This window comes from Molossus molossus, unplaced genomic scaffold, assembly GCF_014108415.1.
Source record: "Molossus molossus isolate mMolMol1 unplaced genomic scaffold, mMolMol1.p scaffold_m16_p_12, whole genome shotgun sequence".
Taxonomy (NCBI): Eukaryota; Metazoa; Chordata; class Mammalia; order Chiroptera; family Molossidae; genus Molossus; species Molossus molossus.
Genome location: NW_023425347.1, coordinates 57,383,190 through 57,402,303, shown reverse-complemented (window position 1 = coordinate 57,402,303; position 19,114 = coordinate 57,383,190). Strand labels below are relative to the sequence as shown.

The 19,114-nt window shown below is 50.3% G+C and overlaps 1 protein-coding gene and 2 pseudogenes across 1 annotated transcript in view; all 3 read right to left on the bottom strand.

The window, feature by feature from the left end:
- Positions 1 to 1,799: 1,799 nt before the first annotated feature.
- LOC118626761 lies at positions 1,800 to 3,922 on the bottom strand (annotated as a pseudogene).
- A 2,510-nt stretch (positions 3,923 to 6,432) lies between these two features.
- Positions 6,433 to 7,518, bottom strand: LOC118626760 (annotated as a pseudogene).
- A 2,190-nt stretch (positions 7,519 to 9,708) lies between these two features.
- Positions 9,709 to 19,114, bottom strand: part of KANK4 (KN motif and ankyrin repeat domains 4) — a 28,945-nt gene continuing 19,539 nt past the window's right edge. The window contains exons 7-9 of the mRNA XM_036256938.1: positions 17,832 to 17,974; positions 13,792 to 13,992; positions 9,709 to 9,813 (exon numbers count right to left, since the gene is read on the bottom strand). Coding sequence (XP_036112831.1) covers positions 9,709 to 9,813; positions 13,792 to 13,992; positions 17,832 to 17,974 — 449 coding nt within the window. The remainder of the gene's footprint in view (positions 9,814 to 13,791; positions 13,993 to 17,831; positions 17,975 to 19,114) is intronic.

Below are 19,114 nucleotides of genomic sequence, written 5' to 3'. Positions count from 1 at the left end.
TGAAGAGTCGCTTTTGCTCCTCGGTTTACAAGGCTGAACCGGCCACTAGTAGCTTCTGAGATCTACGTGTTATGAGTCAGACACTCAGAAGGAGACTGAATCTCTCTCCTTTGAACCCCAGCTCCAAAATTCCTGGGAGAGGGTCTGATTGGCCCAGGCCCAGGTAATGTTCAGGGTCTGTCCTTTGATGGCCAGGGACCAAGTTTTCTTGTAGGAATGTGGCAGCTTCTGCTGTTGTCATGGGCATGGCGGAGGGGGTGGGGAAAGGAAGACCTGGTAGACAGCCCATAGACCCTACAGGCTTTTCTTCTCTCTCCATCTTTTCTCTACACATAGCTGCTCCTTGCTCATACTCTCAACCTATGTTCACCTCTGCGTATGCAAATTCTAACTCTTTTTTCATGCCTTGCCCCACCTCATGCCTTCTCACTCTCTACCCACAGCCCATGGCTACTGCCTGAAACTCTGCATGTTCCCTCATTCAAATGTCTCCGCTAATGCCAATGGTTTAAAATGCCCACGTGTCCACACCGGGCCAGCTCACAGGCACTCACTGAAGGACCGGCTGCCCTGTGGTGCAGGGCCTGGGCTCAGGAATCTAGGGCAACACAAGGCTGCACCCTTTGCAGGGCTGGGGGCTGGGCCATTCCACTGTGGGCATTGAATTGGGGCTGGTACCGTGAGGAGATATAAAAGGATGCTCCTTCTGAACGCCTTCCCGAAATTTTCTGCCCTGAAACTCACTAACCATAGCATTATATCCTTGAGATTGCCATGGGATGCTGAGTGTATTTGTCCAACTCCCACTGCCACAGAGTCCAAATTTACAAAGGCTTAAATAAGCCCGAAGATTATTTCTTGATTATGTATGAAAGGGGAATAAGCAGTCCAGAGCAGATTTGATGGGTTTATGGTGCAGGGGCCTAAACTCTTTCTGATTTGCTGCTGTATAATCCCGAGGGTGTTGGCTGCATCTTCATGGATCAAGATGGATTGTTACCACATCCCAGCCCGTGAGAAGGGGAAACAGCACTTTCCTTTCCTTTGCACACAGGAGTCAGAGTTTGCATACACCCTTTCACTCCCATCTCATTAGCCAGAATTTAGTTGTGTGGCCACATCAAGCTACAAGGTCAGCTGGGAGATGGGGTATCTATTCTGGGTGGCCAAGTGTCCAGCGGAAAGCTGAGGATTCTATTACTAAGGAGAAAGGAAAGAACAAATATTGGGCACAATGGCATCACCATTTTCCTGTCACTCATTTTGACCCTCTCCACCACCCAGTGTGTCATCACATCCTGGCACATCCCCACAGGGCCCTCTCCTTCTTCCCCAGGGATGCCCTCATGGACTGGTCCCTTACTGCCTTAGACCCAGTGTCTCTGGACAACTTCTTAACTGATCGCCCTGCCTCCAGTGTCTCACTCTCCATCCTCCCTCTGTGAACATTATAAACTACAAATCTAATCGGCTCTATTGTTTAGGAATTCTTCCATGGCTCCCTACTGTCCACAGCAGTGAGATTTCAACGGCAGATTTCTGAATTCCTGAAATTACATGCAAATTTTTCAGATTTATGTACATTTTTCTAAAGAGAGCTTCAGAGTCTCAGAGATCTCTGATTCCCCCTCAAGTTATAGGTTTAAATCCAAATTCTTAATTTTAATCTACAAGTGTATCTACTGACCTTTCTCTTAATCTACTCTTCAGTCACTTCCTCATGCCACCTAAACAAATCATTTTGTAGGTGTGTTTTTCTTTCTCCAGATTAAAGCCCTATCTCTCCTTAGTTTGTTTCTTTATGCAGTATTTGACTTGCTCAGTTTCTGCCTGATTGCATCAATGAGCTCTTCTTTTCACTTTGTTAATTCTTTTCTCATTTCATCTAAAATGTCCTGCTTCAATCTGTCGTAGTCCAGTCCCTCTGTCTGGACTCCACTGGCACTGGGCTGAGAGGAGGGTGCAGATTATGGTCTGCATATAACGGGTGACTTGCTGCCATTCATTGTATTTGTTCTTTCCCAAGGTTTTCTTGTTGGTTCAGGTGTACTTGTTGAAGAGACCTTAGAAGTTACAGGCTCTGAATCTTCATTTTTGTCCTCTTTGTTCTGTTTCTATTGTTGACCCCTCGGCAATTCTCCTGCTGGCCAGCAGGGCACTCATTTCTCCCATGAAACCACTACCCCCCAAAGGAAGGGCTCCATTTCCACAACCCAGTATCTTTCAGAGGAGGCCGAATTCACACCAGTGGTATTGCCCCCGCTTGGGAAAGAGGCAACCTCCATCCGTGACACTTTCCTAAGTTTTTTTCCAGAAACTGCAGCTGCCAGTCCAGTCAAGGGGTGATTGTCTTCGGACATGGATCCCACAAAAAATCCAGATGCAGGGAGGGGATGCAGGGGAGGGGGGTCACCTGGTTAGGAAGAGGGCGTGGAGGAGGGGGAGGGGGAGGCCCTGAGGAGGGAAGTGGAGGAAGAGGAGGGGGTTTTGAAGGAGGAAGAAGTGCCCCTGAAGCAGTGGAGGAGGGGGTGGAGGTGCAGGTGGTCCCAAGACAATGCCCGGTGGCACTGGAGTCTGGGCGGCTGAGAGGCTGCCTGCAAGCCTGGCTCAGAAGCAGAGGAGTCTCCCAGCACCGAGTTTAGAGGAGTCCGCAGAGGCGGGGCAGCAGGGTTGGATAGTCTCGCTCTCGGTCTTTCGCGGTCCGGTCTGCAGTCTCTCCGGCTGTCGTCTCTCCCGCTGCCGGTCCTGCCGCCCCCGCTCCGGTTCCGGTTCTTGTCTCTCTCCAGCGGTTCTGTTCTAGGCGCTCCCGCTCCAGCCATTCCCTTTCTGACCTCTCCCTCTCCATCTCTCCCTCTCCACCCTTCTCTCTTCAGCCTCTCCCGCTCCAGCTCCTTCTGTCGCAGCTGTTCTTTTTTTTATTTTTTATTTTTATCCTCACCCATTTCCATTTTTTTGTTCAGATAGAGTGGGAGGGAGGGAGAGAGAGGGAAACAGAGAGAAACATCGATGTGACCCTTTCACATCGAGTGGCTGCCACCCACACAACCCAACCAGGGCCGGGGACAAACCAACCGAGGTACGTGCCCTTAGCGGGAACCGAACCTGGGTCTCTCTGGACCGCAGGTCGACGCTCTAACTGCTGAGCCAAACCGGCCAGGGCATGCCAGGGCATGTCGCAGCTGTTCTCAAAGTTGCCCTCTTTGAATTGCCAATTCTTCTTGTGATGGGCCGCTTGGAACTTGGGCAGGCAGTTGTAAACTTTGTCCAGGCAATGTCGGCCCTGTTTCCTGAGACTCCAACACTTCTAAGTCATGCATCGTGGCCCTTGCAAAGACTCTGGCGTCCTCTTTGCTGCCCACGTTGAGACCATGCACCTGTCTAGCATCTCACCACCGGTGGAAGGTCTGTGCAGCTTGCTTGCACTTTAACCTTTAGGAATGCTACAATTTAGCACCACCTGATGGTCCTCAATCTTCCTCACACCGCTCTGACTGTGGTGTTGCCTGTGTGGTGATACACGAACTCTGCTGTACCCACTTCTCGTTGGCATCATCATGCACCGTCACAGCAGCTCCTGCCCGGGGCCACTAGGCGTCCCCAGCAGCCGGGAGGCGCGGAGGCGCCGAGCCCTGGGGGACCGTCCTCCAGGGGCGGGCGCAGCTGGGAGACAGGAGACAAGTGGCGGCGGCTTCCCGGGGTGGCCGGGGGCTACGCCGTCTCGGCGGCCAGAGCCCAGGCGCCGGCGGGAGTGCGAGGGAAGAGGGCGAAAGAAAGGCTGCGAGGGGGCGGAGGGGCGGGTGGCCGAGGCCCAGCGGTCCCGCGGCCGCAGCCTCCCTCCTCCTCCTTCGCCGCCGCCCCGGGGTGCCCGCCTGGCCCGCGCCGCCCAGGCCGAGTGCAGCCGGCAGCCGCCGAGCGAAGTCATTCCGAAATGCTCTCCGCTGCTCACCAGCCATGGGCTTTCACACTTCGCACCTTTATACCTGCTGTTCAGTCTGGAATGCCCTGGCAAAGTCCCTCCTGCACCTCCGGTCTGTGCGGTTCCCCTGACTCCCTCTGTCCCAGCGCGTCTCCACCGCCCTCTCCAGACACCCATTGCCCACCCTGTTCACAGTCGTCAGCCTGCACCTGTCTCTTCCACCGAAACAGGAACTCCAGAGTCCAGGACCCAGAGCAGACAGTCCACAGATGTTTGTTGAATAAATGTCACCCCTCCCCGCTCCCCACAAAGGAGTACTCTTTCTAAAATGTAAATCTGAGGGTTGCTTCTTGTGTTCCTATTTTCTTCAAATCCAAACTTGGTACAGTGGCTTTCTCTCTGGCCTCATCTTGCAACATTTCTTTCCTCATATATGTATATATGTATATCTATTCCGAACACTGAGGTTCTGTCAATGGCCAAATCAGTGTTCTGTCTTGTCCAGAGGTTTGATGCATGCTGCTTCTGCGGCTCCTCTCTGCCTGGCCAATGTCTATTCATCCTTCAGATCGCTTAAATGTTCCTTGGGAAGCCCTCATGGGCCCCTCCCCACCCTCAGGCTGAGGTCCCATATATCCCCATGCACCTTGTCCTTTCCCAGTCTCAACATGCATCATATTGTTCCGGGATGCTTGTCTTCCTTCCCTGCTAAACTGTAAGTTCTGTGTCTACCTTGTCTATCATATGTCCCCAGCCCCAAACACAGTACTTAGAAGGGAGAGGGTACCTCATAAATCTGTGTTAAATGAGGGATAGATGAATAAATTTCTTTGTCATACATCTGGTTTTCAATAGCTTTTCATCCCCTTTAGAACAAAACTTTACCATAACTTTAGGGCACTTTATGATCTGGTCCTCATGTTTTATCAGTCTCATCTCTTCCAAATCTACCCTTTTATCTCAGCATCTCACTCAAACTCTTTATGATATTTCTTTTTCTTTTTTTTCTTTATTGATTTTTTAGAGAGAGAGGAATTGAGAGAGAGAGATAGAAACATTGATGTGAGAGAGAAACATCTATCAGCTGCCTCCTGCATGCCCCCTACTGGGGATTGAGCCTACATCCCCGGCATGTGCCCTGATGGGGAATCAAACAGGGACCTCTCAGTCTATGGGACGATTCTCAATCCACTGAGCCACACTGGCTGGGCTCTGTGACAGTTCTATTAAACTGACTGAAGGCCCCTGATGTCTGCTGTCCCATCATCCATCCTTGGCAGCACTGGTTTCTCTGCCTGGCACACTCTCATATCACCTCACTTCTTCCTCTTCCTCTTCTGGATGACATCCACTAATCTTTGTTTTCAGTTCAGATAATTTCTCTTCCAGGAAGCCTCCCTTGACTTCCTCAGATTAGCTCTTGTGCCTGATATTGACTCCCCTGTAGTATTTTGGGCTTCCTTCTCACCATTCTGTTTTCCCACGTAGATGATGTGGTGACAGTCTGAATGATATCACTATGGTAACTACCATGCAAGTCTAGGGCCTGCACACTGTGGGCACTTCAGAAATACTTGTGGAATAAACTGTGGAGCCTGATCTTATTCCTTACTATTGGCACATAAGTCCTGTCTTCCAAAAGCAGATTGTACACTCCATGAAGGCAGTGCGGGGGCTAAAAGACCTGTGAGTCTCTCCTAGGCCTGATCAATACCTATCCCCAGTAAGTCTGAAGTATTTTGCTTGGAGGCTGTGCTTCAGGTACTTGAGAAATGTGTTAATCAGTGGAGCCTTGGCTTATGGTCCTGGAGAGCCCGGGTTTGGGATCACGGCGACCTTCCTTAGACACTCTTTTTTGTAGAGGAGGCCTAAGCTGCTTTCTAAAAGACAGTGCTGGGAAGTGTCAGGCACCTGGCTGCTTTTAACAGGTACTTGTTGGATGAATTCTAGAGCCAGGAGAGGCAGGCTAGGCTTGTTCATCTCACTGTGTCTGGGCTCAGACATTCCAACAGAATGGGGTGGCTGTAAGGGATGAGATCCTGGGTTCACGTTCCAAATTCAAGATTAAAAAAATCAGCCCTGGCTGGTTTGGCTCAGCAGTTAGAGTGTCGGCCTGCAGATCAGAGAGACCCGGGTTCAGTTCCTGCTAAGGGCAAGAGTTTGTCCCCAGCCCCAGTTGGGGATGTGTGGGTGGCAACCACTCAATATGTCTCTTTCACATCAATGTTTCTCTCTCTCTCTTTCTCCCTCCCCCTCCCACTCTATCTGAAGATAAATGCAAAAAAAAAAAAAAAGTCCTCAGGTGAGGATAAAAAAAAAAAAGATTCAAAAAATGTTCAAAATCTCAGAAAGGATGGATAAAGTCTTTTTTTTTTTTCACTTACAAAAGATAGGCTCTGTTTATTTAGAGTAATAAGTAGTTGACTCACTCAGTGTGACTCGAACCACAAGAAGCCATTTCTGAGTCCTAGCGCTGGGGCCAGTGGAAGGAGTTCTGCTGGGGCCCACGCGCAGGTTTACAAGTTCCTCGCTGACGGCAGCTGTGACTGTGAGATTGGCAGGTAGGTCACCGTCGGCAGGTAGGTCACCATTAGCAGGTCATTGATGTTGCCGTCGAGCACGGTCTCAAAGTCCTCAGGAACTATCTTGGGTCCCTGGTTAACCAGACTCATAAAGCAGCGGCCCACAGTAGTGTCAGCAGACAGCTTTGCAGACAGTACATCTTCCACGTACCCCAACACTGCTGAGGGCGTCCTGGAAGCCAGCCGAGGGCGCTGCTACCTGCTGCAGGTCTCTTCAGAGTCCAATCACCCGGCTGGAACTAAAACAGGCCTTCATGATCAGGTCAGCTCCGATGCGTTCAGTGTCATAATACACACACCTCACTGTGAGAGGTGTGAACATCACCCCATGGTCCTCCCGGGGATGCCCATGAGGGTGCTGACACAGGCCCTGATGCTCACGGCCCGCTGTTCTGGAGGCTCCGGTCCACAGTGAGGTGGGTGCGCTGGGGGCGTGGGGGCTTCCCAGCTGCGGATCAGCACAGTGCTCTGTGATGTCATGGCCTGTAGCGGTACCAGCCCAGGATGAGCTCATGTGGAGGGACTTTCTTGTGCAATCCATACACGTTCTTAGCAAATTCCATGTCAACAACCACTTCATCGTCTCTCATTGTGTGGTACTGAAAAGCAATTGGTGACTTCCACCAAGTGTTTGTCAGTGGTTCCCAGCAGAGTCCCTATAACTCGGACAGCACGGAGGTTGTGTCGCTCGTAGCTGTCCATGACGGAGGCCAAATTGACCAGGCACAGCCGGACCACGTGGCCGCAGGGGAGGGGGCCTGACTGAGCGGGACCAGCCAGCGACTGCTCCGAAGTCTGTGCTGGGGTATGGCACAGAGGCCGGGATCTGGCCTGGAGCCGTGTCACAGCTGCTGCTGCCACGGGGTCTGGGGAGGGGGCTGGCGCTGGAGCTGAGGCTGGGGCCGGGTCTGGGGCCGAGTCCGGGGCCGGGTCTGGTGCTGAGGCAGGAGCTGGGGCCGGGGCAGGAGCCGGGGCTGCAGTGGGTGGAGGAACACTCAGGCATCCTGCCAGTGTGGCCATCTTGTAGAGAGAGATGATGAAGTCTTTTTGATAATGACTCAGTGGTTTCAGACTCCAGAAAAAACAGTTTGCCTTCTCTGATACATAAGCTGTATTTATTTATTTATTTATTTATTTGGTATGTATCCCCAGTGGAAACCAAACCTGGGACTCTCTGGGCAGGCTGATGCTCCAACCACTGAGCCAAACTGGCCAGGGCTACATAAGCTGTTTTTAATAGCTGAACCCAAATGAGACTTTTTTTATTTTTTATGTGTCCAAATCAAAGTTGCCACCCTAATGAGAGATGCAGAAATACACCCTAAATTGGCACATAGGACACGGATCCCCTACTGCTGATGGCAGAATCACAACAGCACACTAAGACTCACATTGCAAATTCCCAAGAGCCAAGAGCAGAGAGATGCCAAGGAACTCTGAGACGAAAGACTGAGGGGCAGCATTTTAATATACAAACAGTCCAAGGCCAGAACCTTGCTCCTCCAAGTGTGGTGTGGCCCAGCAGCGTTGGCACCCCTGGGAACTGGTTAGAAATGCAGAATCTCGGGCCTCCTCCCTTCCCCAGACCTACCACAGCCTAACAAGATCTCCAGGTGATCTGTACACATTAGAGTTTGAGGAGCACTGGAGTAGGATATTTATTAATATTTCGGGTTTTGCTCTTTAAATGTGCTTTGAGGTCAAAATAAATCATTTTAAGCTTATTATTGGCTTCATTCTCCCCACCTCTGAGCATATCATCACACACCAGTGTTCTGCTCTGGGACTTTGAGCCTCTCTTATGAATCCCAGTGAAGAACTTTCTGTATGCAGTCTTTATGGGTTAAAATCAAATTCCAGAACTTCCATCAGCTGTGCCTTGCACCTCCTTCCCCCCCCCCACCCACCCACCCCAGGAGGTAGGTTGTATACTTTTCATTTTAAAAGACAATGGAACTGGGATTCAAGGAGGTTTGGTAACTCACCCACAGAGCACCAAGCAAGTTGGCATCTCAGTCAAAAGGAGAACTCAAGCTTTTGTGTCTCCAATGTTAGATTCACCGAACTCTGATGTCTTTCTTTTTAATATAAGGTGATTTTGTGCACAGAGACTAAGAAAGAACACATTTGTAGATAACCCTGTGTGAGTTACTGCATATGGGCCCTGGGATTATGGAAGTTTGAGAAAGAACTGTCCAGTGCGGAGAGATGTCAGCCCAGGGTGGGCCCTGCTCTGCCTGGCTGCCGCAGTTCTGGTGCAGCCCAGGCCGAAGGTTCTGCAGTCTGGGACCTCAGAAACCTCTGAGCCGCCTGGGGCTCATAGTTGACTCATCGGGGCTATGAGGGAAAGGAGCTGGGATTGCCATAAGGCCCTGGGTACAGCTGTGGAGGAAGTGTGGTGGCTTCTGGATGACAATAACCCATCCCCAGGAGGATCCTCAGTCCGATTCACTGGTTTCTTTCAGAAGTATTGACGTAAATGACTCTGCCTCGATCCATGTGGTGTGCTTCACTGGACCGGATTTCCTGATTAATTCCAATTTCCTTGGAGCAACGGAATGACTCACAAATGGTCAAAACCATGCGTCTGGCACTGCCGCCCGTGTGCTTCTTTCTACCTTGCCTGACTTTCCGATTTCTCTGTCCGCCCCGACTGAGCAAAGGCCCCAGGTGGAGTCTGCTGAGTTTCACCTGCCTGCGTGGTGACTCTCCTCGGGTCTTCTAGGGCCTTCTAGAGAACAATTGCCAAGATGACTGCTTAAATCTCCCTGGCCTCTCTAGACATGCATATTCAAGGGGACATATTCATATATAATGGATTTAAAAGAAGAAGAAGAAAAAGATGGTGCCCTTTAAAATTCCATGTAAAAAATATTGTTTTGCTAATGTGCTCCTGCCCGCCGGCTCACTAAGCGGTGCCACAAAGGGTAGAGTCACGAGGAATTCCAAGCTGGAGACGGCTGGGACAGTAGACACCAGTGCGCGGCACCTTGCACCCTGCTCTGCAGCCTGAGTTGGGGGCTTAGCCTAAGGCAAGACTACAAAGCGTCCTAATGAGCAGAATGATACAACAGGAATGTATGTGCATATTTGACATAGCTTCTTCTCTCGAGGGGCGGCACTCTGGCTGCGCCCTGTGCCCCCTCCAAGGGCGAGGGAGGAGTCCAGAGAAGGAGCCTTTTGTTCCGGCTGCCAGTTCGTCCACAGCCCCTATGGCCCCAGGGATCTGCCCTGTTCTGCGTGGGCCTGCAGAAGCTCGGCAATTTCCACATGGGCGGGCGGCTTCAGAACGATGGACAAAGCTGTTTGGCCAGCCTACAGGGGAGAAAGAAAAGGAGAAGCAAATGTTATCCTGTTTGCCTCGCGCCCCAGAAAGGAAGGGTGAGTTGGGAGTAGAGGGTGTGCCCGGGGCATAAATTCTATTCCAAGCATCCAGACACCCTAAGAGAGGAGGAGATTCAAATGGCATGAGAATCATGAGAAATGGGCCCCTTCCAAAGAAACAACATCACTCCTGGGAAATTCATGTCGATGGGAATACAGTGTCAGTTGGTTTTTAATATACTTTTTAAAAAAATTTGGAAAACAGAAAAGACAAGAAAATAACTCTTCCATTATTCCATTACACAGACCTAAGTGAAAGTTAGCATTTTGGAATGTCTCCCTCCAGGCTTCTATCCAAATTTGTTACTGGTTTTTAAATAGAGGAATGCTAGCATGTATCAATTTTAAATCTGCATGGAGCCCTGGCCGGTTTGTCTCAGCCATTAGAGCATCAGCCCGTGGACCAGAGTTGTGGGTTCGATTCCAGCCAAGGGCACATACTTCAGTTTCAGTTTGTTCTTGGCCTTGGTCCAGGTGTACGGGAGGCAGCCAGTCAATGTGTCTGTCTCACATTGATGTTTCTCTCTCTCCTCCCTCCCACTCTATCTGAAGATAAATAAAAAAGTATCCTTGGGTGAGGATTTAAAATAAATAAACAAATCTGCTTGCATTTTGAACTTATCATTGATAAGCTATATGATTTTCCCCCATTCTTACACCGTCGTCAGAACATACCACTTTTCTTACTGGCTACATAACATTCCATAATTTAGGGAACTATTTTCCTTCTGCTGGAGACTTAGGTGGTTTTCAAGTCTTCATCATCATAAATTTAGTGCTGAAAGCATTTCCTCATTTCTAATTATTGCCCAAGGACCAGGTCTTAGAAATGGGCTCACAGCGTGGAAGGAAATACACATTCACCTGACGCACGACAGGCTGGCGCTGCTTCCACAGTTTCGGGAGGCGGGAAGCTGCCCGGCCGCGGTCTGAAGCCGCATTCAGAGGCTCTCGCGGCAGCGCCAGCCAGAGGGACCACGGAGAGGCCCACGTGACCCAGAGGACACGTCTCCCAGGGCAGCCTCACGAATGGGCTCAGTTATGTCTCCAGAATTCTGATACCCAGATATCTTTGATATTTTTTTGTTGTTGTTCAGATAGAGTGGGAGGGAGAGAGAGAGAGAGAAACATCGATGTGAAAGGGACACATCGAGTGGTTGCCACCCACACAACCCAACCAGGGCCGGGGACAAACTGCAACCGAGGCACATGCCCTAAGCGGGAACCAAACCCTGGTCTCTCGGGACCGCAGGCCAACGCTCTAACCGCTGAACCAAACCGGCCAGGGCAGACCCAGATATCTTTGAAAACCACTATTTTGGTAACTCATTTGCAGGCAAAGCCTGGGGCTACCTATGATCCTTATTTAGCACCACCAGTGTGAATAGTTTTACATTTTTGTTGCATAAATATTAAGGAGATTGACACAAAGGAGGGGCACCCAGGAAAGACACCACTCGATTGTTTTCCACTCCACTGTAAATGGGGGTGGTTATCCCTAAAATGTCAGAAGTCCACAGAAGCAGGTGGGAAGTGTTCACACTCAGCTTCAACCTCTTCAGCCTTTTCTCTGGGCACCAGGATGCAGTCCAGCTGTCACCAGGGCTCCACGCACGTAAACAACTATAAAGCCCGGCAAAAGGCCAAAGGAGCCAGAAGGGGAAGCGTGAACTCAGAGGAGAGGACAATGCTGTGTGTGTGTGCAGAGGACAGGGGGACTCCGTGGGTGTCACACGGGCCTTCACAAAACATATGAGGTTCCCTGCAAAGCCCTCATGACTCCTTGTAGCTCTCTTTTGCCACCATTTTAAAGTGGCATTTTGGGGGCTATTTGATAAACCTCAGTCTCCTGAGGTCTGGTCCTGGATCTGGCTTGTTCCTGTGGCCCAGCATGATGGTCCCAGGGCCTGGCCCCGCGCCTGCCCTTTGGGGGGCTCTCGGTGCACACTGGTGAGAGAGGGAGCGCTGGGTGGTAAGAGAGGCCACTGTGTTCATTCCGACGGGCCGAAGATCCTGAGCAACTGAAATCCTAATGCAGTTTTTCAGATTGCACGAGTCAGGAACAAAGCAAAGATTCAAAGCTGAGGAGTCTTGTAAAAGCCCCACAAGACAAGGGCCCAGGTTTATTTAAGCTTGTCCCCTGCAATCTGGACATCATTGCTGGTCTCTGTCCTCCCTGGGGCTCTTCATAACCACCGAGAGAGTGTGATTATTGTTATTATGAAAAACAGCCACTGGGCTGGTCCCAAAGGGCCTTTGGACAGGCCTCATCTGGAGACGACAGCCTGCATCTGTGGATGGAGCGTGGAGGATCCCAGGCGGCTCAGAAAGTGTGGCTGAGAGACCACCTGGTGACAGTGTGTCTCTCAAGTGTCGGTAGCAGACCCCTGGGAACAAGCCCACGTGGCGCTCCAGAGGGGGCTGGGTGTGGGGAGCCCTGCTCTGCAACACTGCATGCCTGGAGACACGGGCTTGGGAAGCTGGCCTGTGTGCGTGTGTGCGTGTGCATGTGCGTGTGTGTGTCTGTGGTGCTGGGGTTACCTTTCAAAATGACAAGAATTCACTATGTATCAGGCACAGACGGGCAAGGCAGTCTCCACTGCAGGAGGCTTTCAACTCGATGGGTGTTTCAGAGGAGCTGCCAACAAAGCCCTTCCCAGGCTGAGCCTCTGGGGCCTGCGCTCAGTCCTCGCACCCCCTCCCTGTCCTCCTCTCTCTTGCCGTCCCCAAGAGGCTTAGTGGCCGCTTTCTTTTTTTTTTTTTTTTTTATCATCCTCACCCGAGGACATTTTTCCATTCTTTGTTCAGGTAGAGTGGAAGGGAGAGAGAGGAACAGAGAGAGAGAGAAACATCGATGCGAAAGGGACACATCGAGTGGTCGCCACCCGCACAACCAACCAGGGCCGGGGACAAACTGCAACCGAGGTACGTGCCCTTAGCGGGAACCGAACCCGGGTCTCTCCGGACCGCAGGCCGACGCTCTAACCACCGAGCCAAACCGGCCAGGGCATGGCCACTTTCTTGAATTACCTTCTAAACCCGGGGAACACGCCTTGCTGGCTGTTCTGGGGGTTCTGCATTTACATGGACCATTAACTGGTGGTGGGGTGAGAGAAACCAATCAGGACATTCATTCTCTCAGGTTTCCAAGGGAATTCCCAAATAATCCCTGCATCCAAACCCCGCAGGGAAGGGGAACATTGAGCCGATGTGGTGATCACAGATCAGGGCTGGACTCTGCCCTTCGATGTAAAGCTCCGGCACGGGGCTTGGTGCTTGGTAGGGCCCCAGTCAGCAGTCCCCACCTGCCACTGAAATTCTCCCCCAAGTCACCCTCGGGAACCACGGGTGTGAATCCCAGATTGACCCTGACTGGAGCAGGCAGCAAGTGGCTGGGCCGTGGGTGGGGTCGAGGACCCTTCGATGGGTGGGCGAAAACCAGTCAGGTCTGTAATCCCGTTTTAACTGATAAGGAAACAGAGGCCTAGAGAGTTTACGTGGTTATCACAAAGTCACAAGTTGCTGAGCATTGAAGCAGGGAGTCAAGCCCAGGTCTGACTTTAGTTTCCTTAATGTTGGCACTTAATTTAATTTAATGATTTAAACACACTTCTCTATACTTTCTTAACATCCACCATTCAAAAGGAATAAAGGCCTGGGGAGGGGAAGAGACTTCCCAAGGATAGCACCTCTTACTTGGCCATGTCTGAACTACCCATGACGGTGTGAAAGGTTAGAGTTTGGGGTTTCCCAAATCCAAGGCTCCCAGCATTTACCATGGATCATCTCCTTGAAATCCCACAACAGGTCAGTTCTGAGGTTGCTATTGCCATATGGTTCCTTAAGTTCTGCCGGCTGGCAAGACTTCAGGAAGGAAAACACCTATTTGTTAAGGCCCATGAGGCTCACCTTGTCTGTCAGGCTGCTGTCGCAGGCTGGGTGTGCCAGGAGCAGCCGCACCATGTCGGCGTTGCCATGGTGACAGGCCAGCATGAGGGCCGACGATCCGTCGTGGTCTTGCAGGTTGACATCTGCCTGGCAGCTCAGTAGCGCTTGGACCATGTCCCCCCTGTCGTGGCTGACTCCCAGCATCAGCGCAGTCTGGCCTCCCTGCACACAGAGCCCAGGGGTGGGTGAGGCTGCCGCCTACAGGGAAGGACTCCTCTCCTGCCTGGCTGTGCTCAGGGACAACTTCTCCGTAAAATGATCAATGGCCTAAATTCTCTGCTGCCCTTGGTATGGGACACACCGTTCTCCGCCTGGAAGACTTCTACTCGTCTTCTAAGACACGAGTCAAATACCACGTCCTCTCTGAAGCCCTCTACCAACTCGCAGGCATGGGATTCATCACACAGCGCTTACCACTGGGCATTACAACCGGCTACTCTCTTTCTCCTGGACGGAAACTTTTTAAAATTTTATGTATTGATTTCCAGAGAGAGAGAGGAAGGGGGGAAATAAAAAAGAAAAAGAGAGGTATTTATTTGTTGTTCTACTTATTATTTTTTTTTTATCCTCACCCGAGGACATTTTTCCATTTTTTGTTCAGATAGAGTGGGAGGGAGAAAGAGAGAGAGAGAAACATCGATGTGAAAGGGACACATCAAGTGGCTGCCACCCGTGCGACCCAACCAGGGCCAGGGACAAACTGCAACCGAGGTACGTGCCCTTAGCGGGAACCGAACCCGGGTCTCTCTGGACCACAGGCCGATGCTCTAACCGCTGAGCCAAACCGGCCAGGGCTGGTGTTCCACTTATTTATGTGTTCATTGGTCGCCCTGACCAGAGATGGGACCAACTGAGCTACCTGGCCAGAAATTCTCATGGACGGAAATTCTTGCTGGCAGGTTCTGTCTTTTTCATCTCTGTCTCCCCAGTGCCTACCACCTGGTATGTGCTGATACATGTCAAATGATGGAATAAATGAAGGGCTGGATGCTTCAGCACCATGACTTCTTACTGCGTGTCCCAGCCTGACTTCCTCTAGGAAGACTTGGTCTGCTCTGAATGCCTCTGGCATTTTCAGCATAATGACAAAACCCTCTTATCTCAAGAAGACGCCACATGGCCCTGTGGTCATTTCTGACCCATACCGACAAACAATTTTTTACATCCCTGTGATCATTGGTGAGCATGGCTCTGGTTCTGCTGTTTAGTGTGTGACCCGGCCACCTCACTGCCTGGTTTCTCTTTTCTTAAAAATTAATATAATGATCTGTCTTGTGTACCTCACAGGGATTTTGTAGGAATCAAATTAGACCAAGGTTGTAAATATAATATTGTAAAGTAGTAATTTTTCTGATTATGAATGGACTATCATTTCTCATAGATTTTCCTATGTGTGTGTGTGTGTGTGTGTGTGTGTGTGTGTATATATACATATTCCTCTCACAGGACTTGATTACAGTTGCCCTCATGGTTCTCCTGGGTTCCAGGCAGGTCAGGCTTGTCCCTCTAACTGAACACTAGGCTTTGTAAGTTTGAAAAAACGAGGCAAGGACTCTGTTTTCTGTTCTTTCAGCTCCCCCGTGGCTCTGAGCAGTGTTTTACATGTTTGCTGATGTGTCTGTTCACTGATTAAAGGGCCAGTCTGCCGTCTCTGATGGATTGTGCTGCCTCGCCCAGAGCGCTGGGGCTCAGGAAAGAAAGGGGGGTGCAACCACAAAATCCTGCCTCTGCCACTTACTACCTACGTGAATCTGGACAAGCGAACCTCTCAGTGACTTTTCATGGTCTGGTAAAATGGAAATGATTAACAATATTACCTGCCTCATGGGGTTGTTGTGAGACCCGAGCACGTGGCAAACGCTCGGTAAATGTTAGCTACTGTTATCATGATGAGGGTTAGAAATAATGTATGACAAATGCTCAGAGTATTATTAGGTGTCCTGGTTCTCCGTTTCTCTGGAATCCAGACTGATCTTTCCAGAGAAGTCCGTTTGCTTTTTGGTTTGCTTATACTCCACCCCGAGGTAATGCTTGTTCACTGAACTAACCAGATCACGAGGTTTCCATCCAGACCCCTCTCTCCTAGTGGTATTATAAAGCCAGATGACATGAGCAGATTGTCCTCATGCCTGCCCCCTCTGCCTGACTCAGGGCCCTCCCTTCCTCGCCGCCCACCTGGTCCAGTTCAATACAACTTAATTTAATGATCATGTATTTACAGAGCACTGCTATGTGCCAGGTGCTACGCTGACCCTGAAGGTACAAGGAGAAATAAGTAGCTCATCACAGGAGACTCCCAGCTCCCAGCTCCCTCCCATTTAACCTGGTACCTGCACCTCTCCTCATAGGCCCCAGGGGGAGCTGATGGGAGGAGCTGCAGCTGCGAATTCCCATCCCTCCTTTGAGGACCTGGGCTGAGTCCCTTACCCTCTTGGACCATCAGGTTCTCCTCTGTGAAAAAAGAAATGGTGCTGCTTTTGATCATAGACAAGCACTTCCTCTTGCGAGAAGGCCAATTTAGAAAAACAAATTCATATGTTTATGGAAAACACATTAAAATGAAAGCAGCTTAATTGAGTCATATGCAGTAGGAGCCGTAGGTGGGTGAAAATACTCTAAAAACCAGAGCAGGATCTACACATCTGTTTCTTGCCATCAACAGGATTGCTCTGAGGTGAAGTCTGCAAAATGACTTTGCCATCAGATTAGGCTACTGTCTGCAATCACTTTGGAGCTTGTAGGGGGTGGAGTTCAGTATGTTGTTGGGAGACAATTTTCCATGGGTTTCTTGCATTTATGTACATCTTGTGAGTGAGGCACTATCCGCCCTTTTGTTTTAGACAATCCTTTTAAGGATGTTTGTACAGTGAACCTCTTTGGAAGACAGAGAGTGTCTCCTTCAGAACAGAGGACAGACATGCTGACTGGCTACTAAAAAAGATTGAGGTTCCCGCCCTGGCGGCTATGGCCCGGTTGGTTGGGTATAGTCCTGTGCACCAAAAGGTTGCTGGTTTGATTCCCGTTCAGGGCACATGCCCGAGTTACGAGCTCAATACCCAGTAGGGCGCATGCAGGAGGCAGCCAATCAAAGTTTTGCTCTCACATCAATGTTTCTTTCTCTTTCTCCCCCTCTCTCTCTAAAATTTAATTAAAAAAAAAAATCTTAAAAAAAAAATTCAGGTTCTCTAAGCTCAGATTTCCTCTCCCTAACACAACCTACTCTGCGCACAGGGATCTGCCCGCCCCCCGATGCCCTGAGGGAATGAGGAATTGGGTTTCAGGGAATTGGTGTAGATACCAATGCTGTGGCTGCTACTACGGCTACAGTACACTGTCCTTAGTCTCTGGCACAGGAGTCTCGTGTCATCTGCCAGCACCCATGATACTGTAGCATGCTACCTCGTTAGCTTTAAGGTAAAGTAAAATCAGGCTCTTCACAGTTCTTGGGAGTCTACCACCTGTGATCCCTCCGGGGGGGAAGGAGAGCTGAAGGCACTCTGCTTGTCCTGGTATTGGTCAAAGGCAGGTAAGCCGCCTTTGGTAAGTTCCCATTGTTCCATATGAGCCTTGTCTAACTCAAAGCCCGACTGGGTTAGGGCCACACCCCAGGAGCTGAACAGAGACATCCCAACCCCTTGAATTGCTTTGTAGTTCGTGGTTAAGATGGGTCCCCGCGGGGGCTTCATCCAACTAGCAAATGCCTCCGGAAGGTGCTAGCTGTGGGAACATTTGGTTCGAGAAGCTCAATCCAGATGGAACGTGTCCAATTTCAGAGTGGGACATAAATTAAGAGCTTCCTGACCTCTGTCCCAGCCTGTCTGGGTCTCAGGAGCTTTCGAGGAAACCAAATGGTCAGGCTTTGGACAGATGCCATTTGGAAGATCCAGCTTCTTGGGTTAAAAACTTTACAGGGATTTACATGAAATTTCTCACCCCACTGGCCCGATAAAACTGGGAGGTTCCTGTAGTTATGAGATGAGAGATCGGTTCACACCTCCTACCTGGGTAGCTTGGATGTTCACATTTCCTTCTCTTAAGAGCTTCCAGACGACGGCCATGTCTTCGTCGGTCTCCGCAGAAGCCAAGGGAGTGATCATCACGGCGGTGTAGCCAGCCCTGTTCTGATAGTCCACATTGCAGACGCCTGCGAGAGAAGCAGTGAGCTGCAGCAGCTCCCGAGGGCCAGAGCGAGATGGCCTCGGCCCGCTCGACCGGCCGCTGCTGGCGGAAATGCAGTCGGCAGTCCTTTCCCAGGGGTGGAATCAATGTTTTATATTTTTAGCGGCCCTTAAAACTGGCTACTTTTTGTCACAGGTTTTCTGAGGATACCCAGTAAGGAAAGGCCACGGCAGAATCGGAGATGGCGAAGTGGGCCGATGACCATGACTTGATCTCTGAAAGTGGAGCACAGATGTTATTCCCTTTTTACAGATGAGGACACTGAAGGTCAGAGACGCTACAGAAACTGCCAAAGTGAAGGTGAAGTGGGACAGGATGCAGGCCTATAGGTTCTAGAGCCCATCACTCACCTGGCCACACACTGCCCACAGCTATGCCTTTTCAGTTTCACTCTCTCTGTGTCTGTGTGTAACTCTTAGGCCGATGGCTGTTTGTGTGTCCTTTCCAAGGCCTGGTGATATGCTGTGAAATGTACCAGCGGGCGTGAAAAATGCCACAGGATAAACGTGGGAAATCTAGGAACAACCATCTCACTTGAAAAACAAGGGGAAGCCCTGGCCGGTGTGGCTCAGTTGGTTGAGCATTGGTCCAGGCACCGAAAAGGTCGCCAGTTCGATTCCCAGTCAGGGCATATACCCAGGTTGTGGACTCAGTCCCTGGGAGGCAGCCAATTGATGCCCCCCCACCCCCTCCTTCCTCTCTCTCTAAAGAAAGAAGAAAAACAGAAAACAAATACTCCATAATTTTTTATGTTAAAACAATTAAGAATACACATTTCATACCAATGGAAAAATTAGTGTGTGTATATATATGTGTGTGTGTGTTTATTAAGACCTATTTGTATTTTATTAAAAAAAGAAATTTGTTATTTTATAAACACAATGTGTTAAGTAACTAACTTTCATAGAGACAAAAAGTTTGTTTCCAAGTTTACAAAATTTGATTTGGAATAAAAACTTCTATCTGGCCTGGCTGGTGTGGCTCAGTCGACCCCTGCACCAAGAAGTCGCCGGTTCGATTCCCAGTCAGGACACATGCCCAGGTTGTGGGCCCGATCCCCAGTGGGGGGCATGCAGGAGGCGGCCAATGTTCTCTCTCATCGATG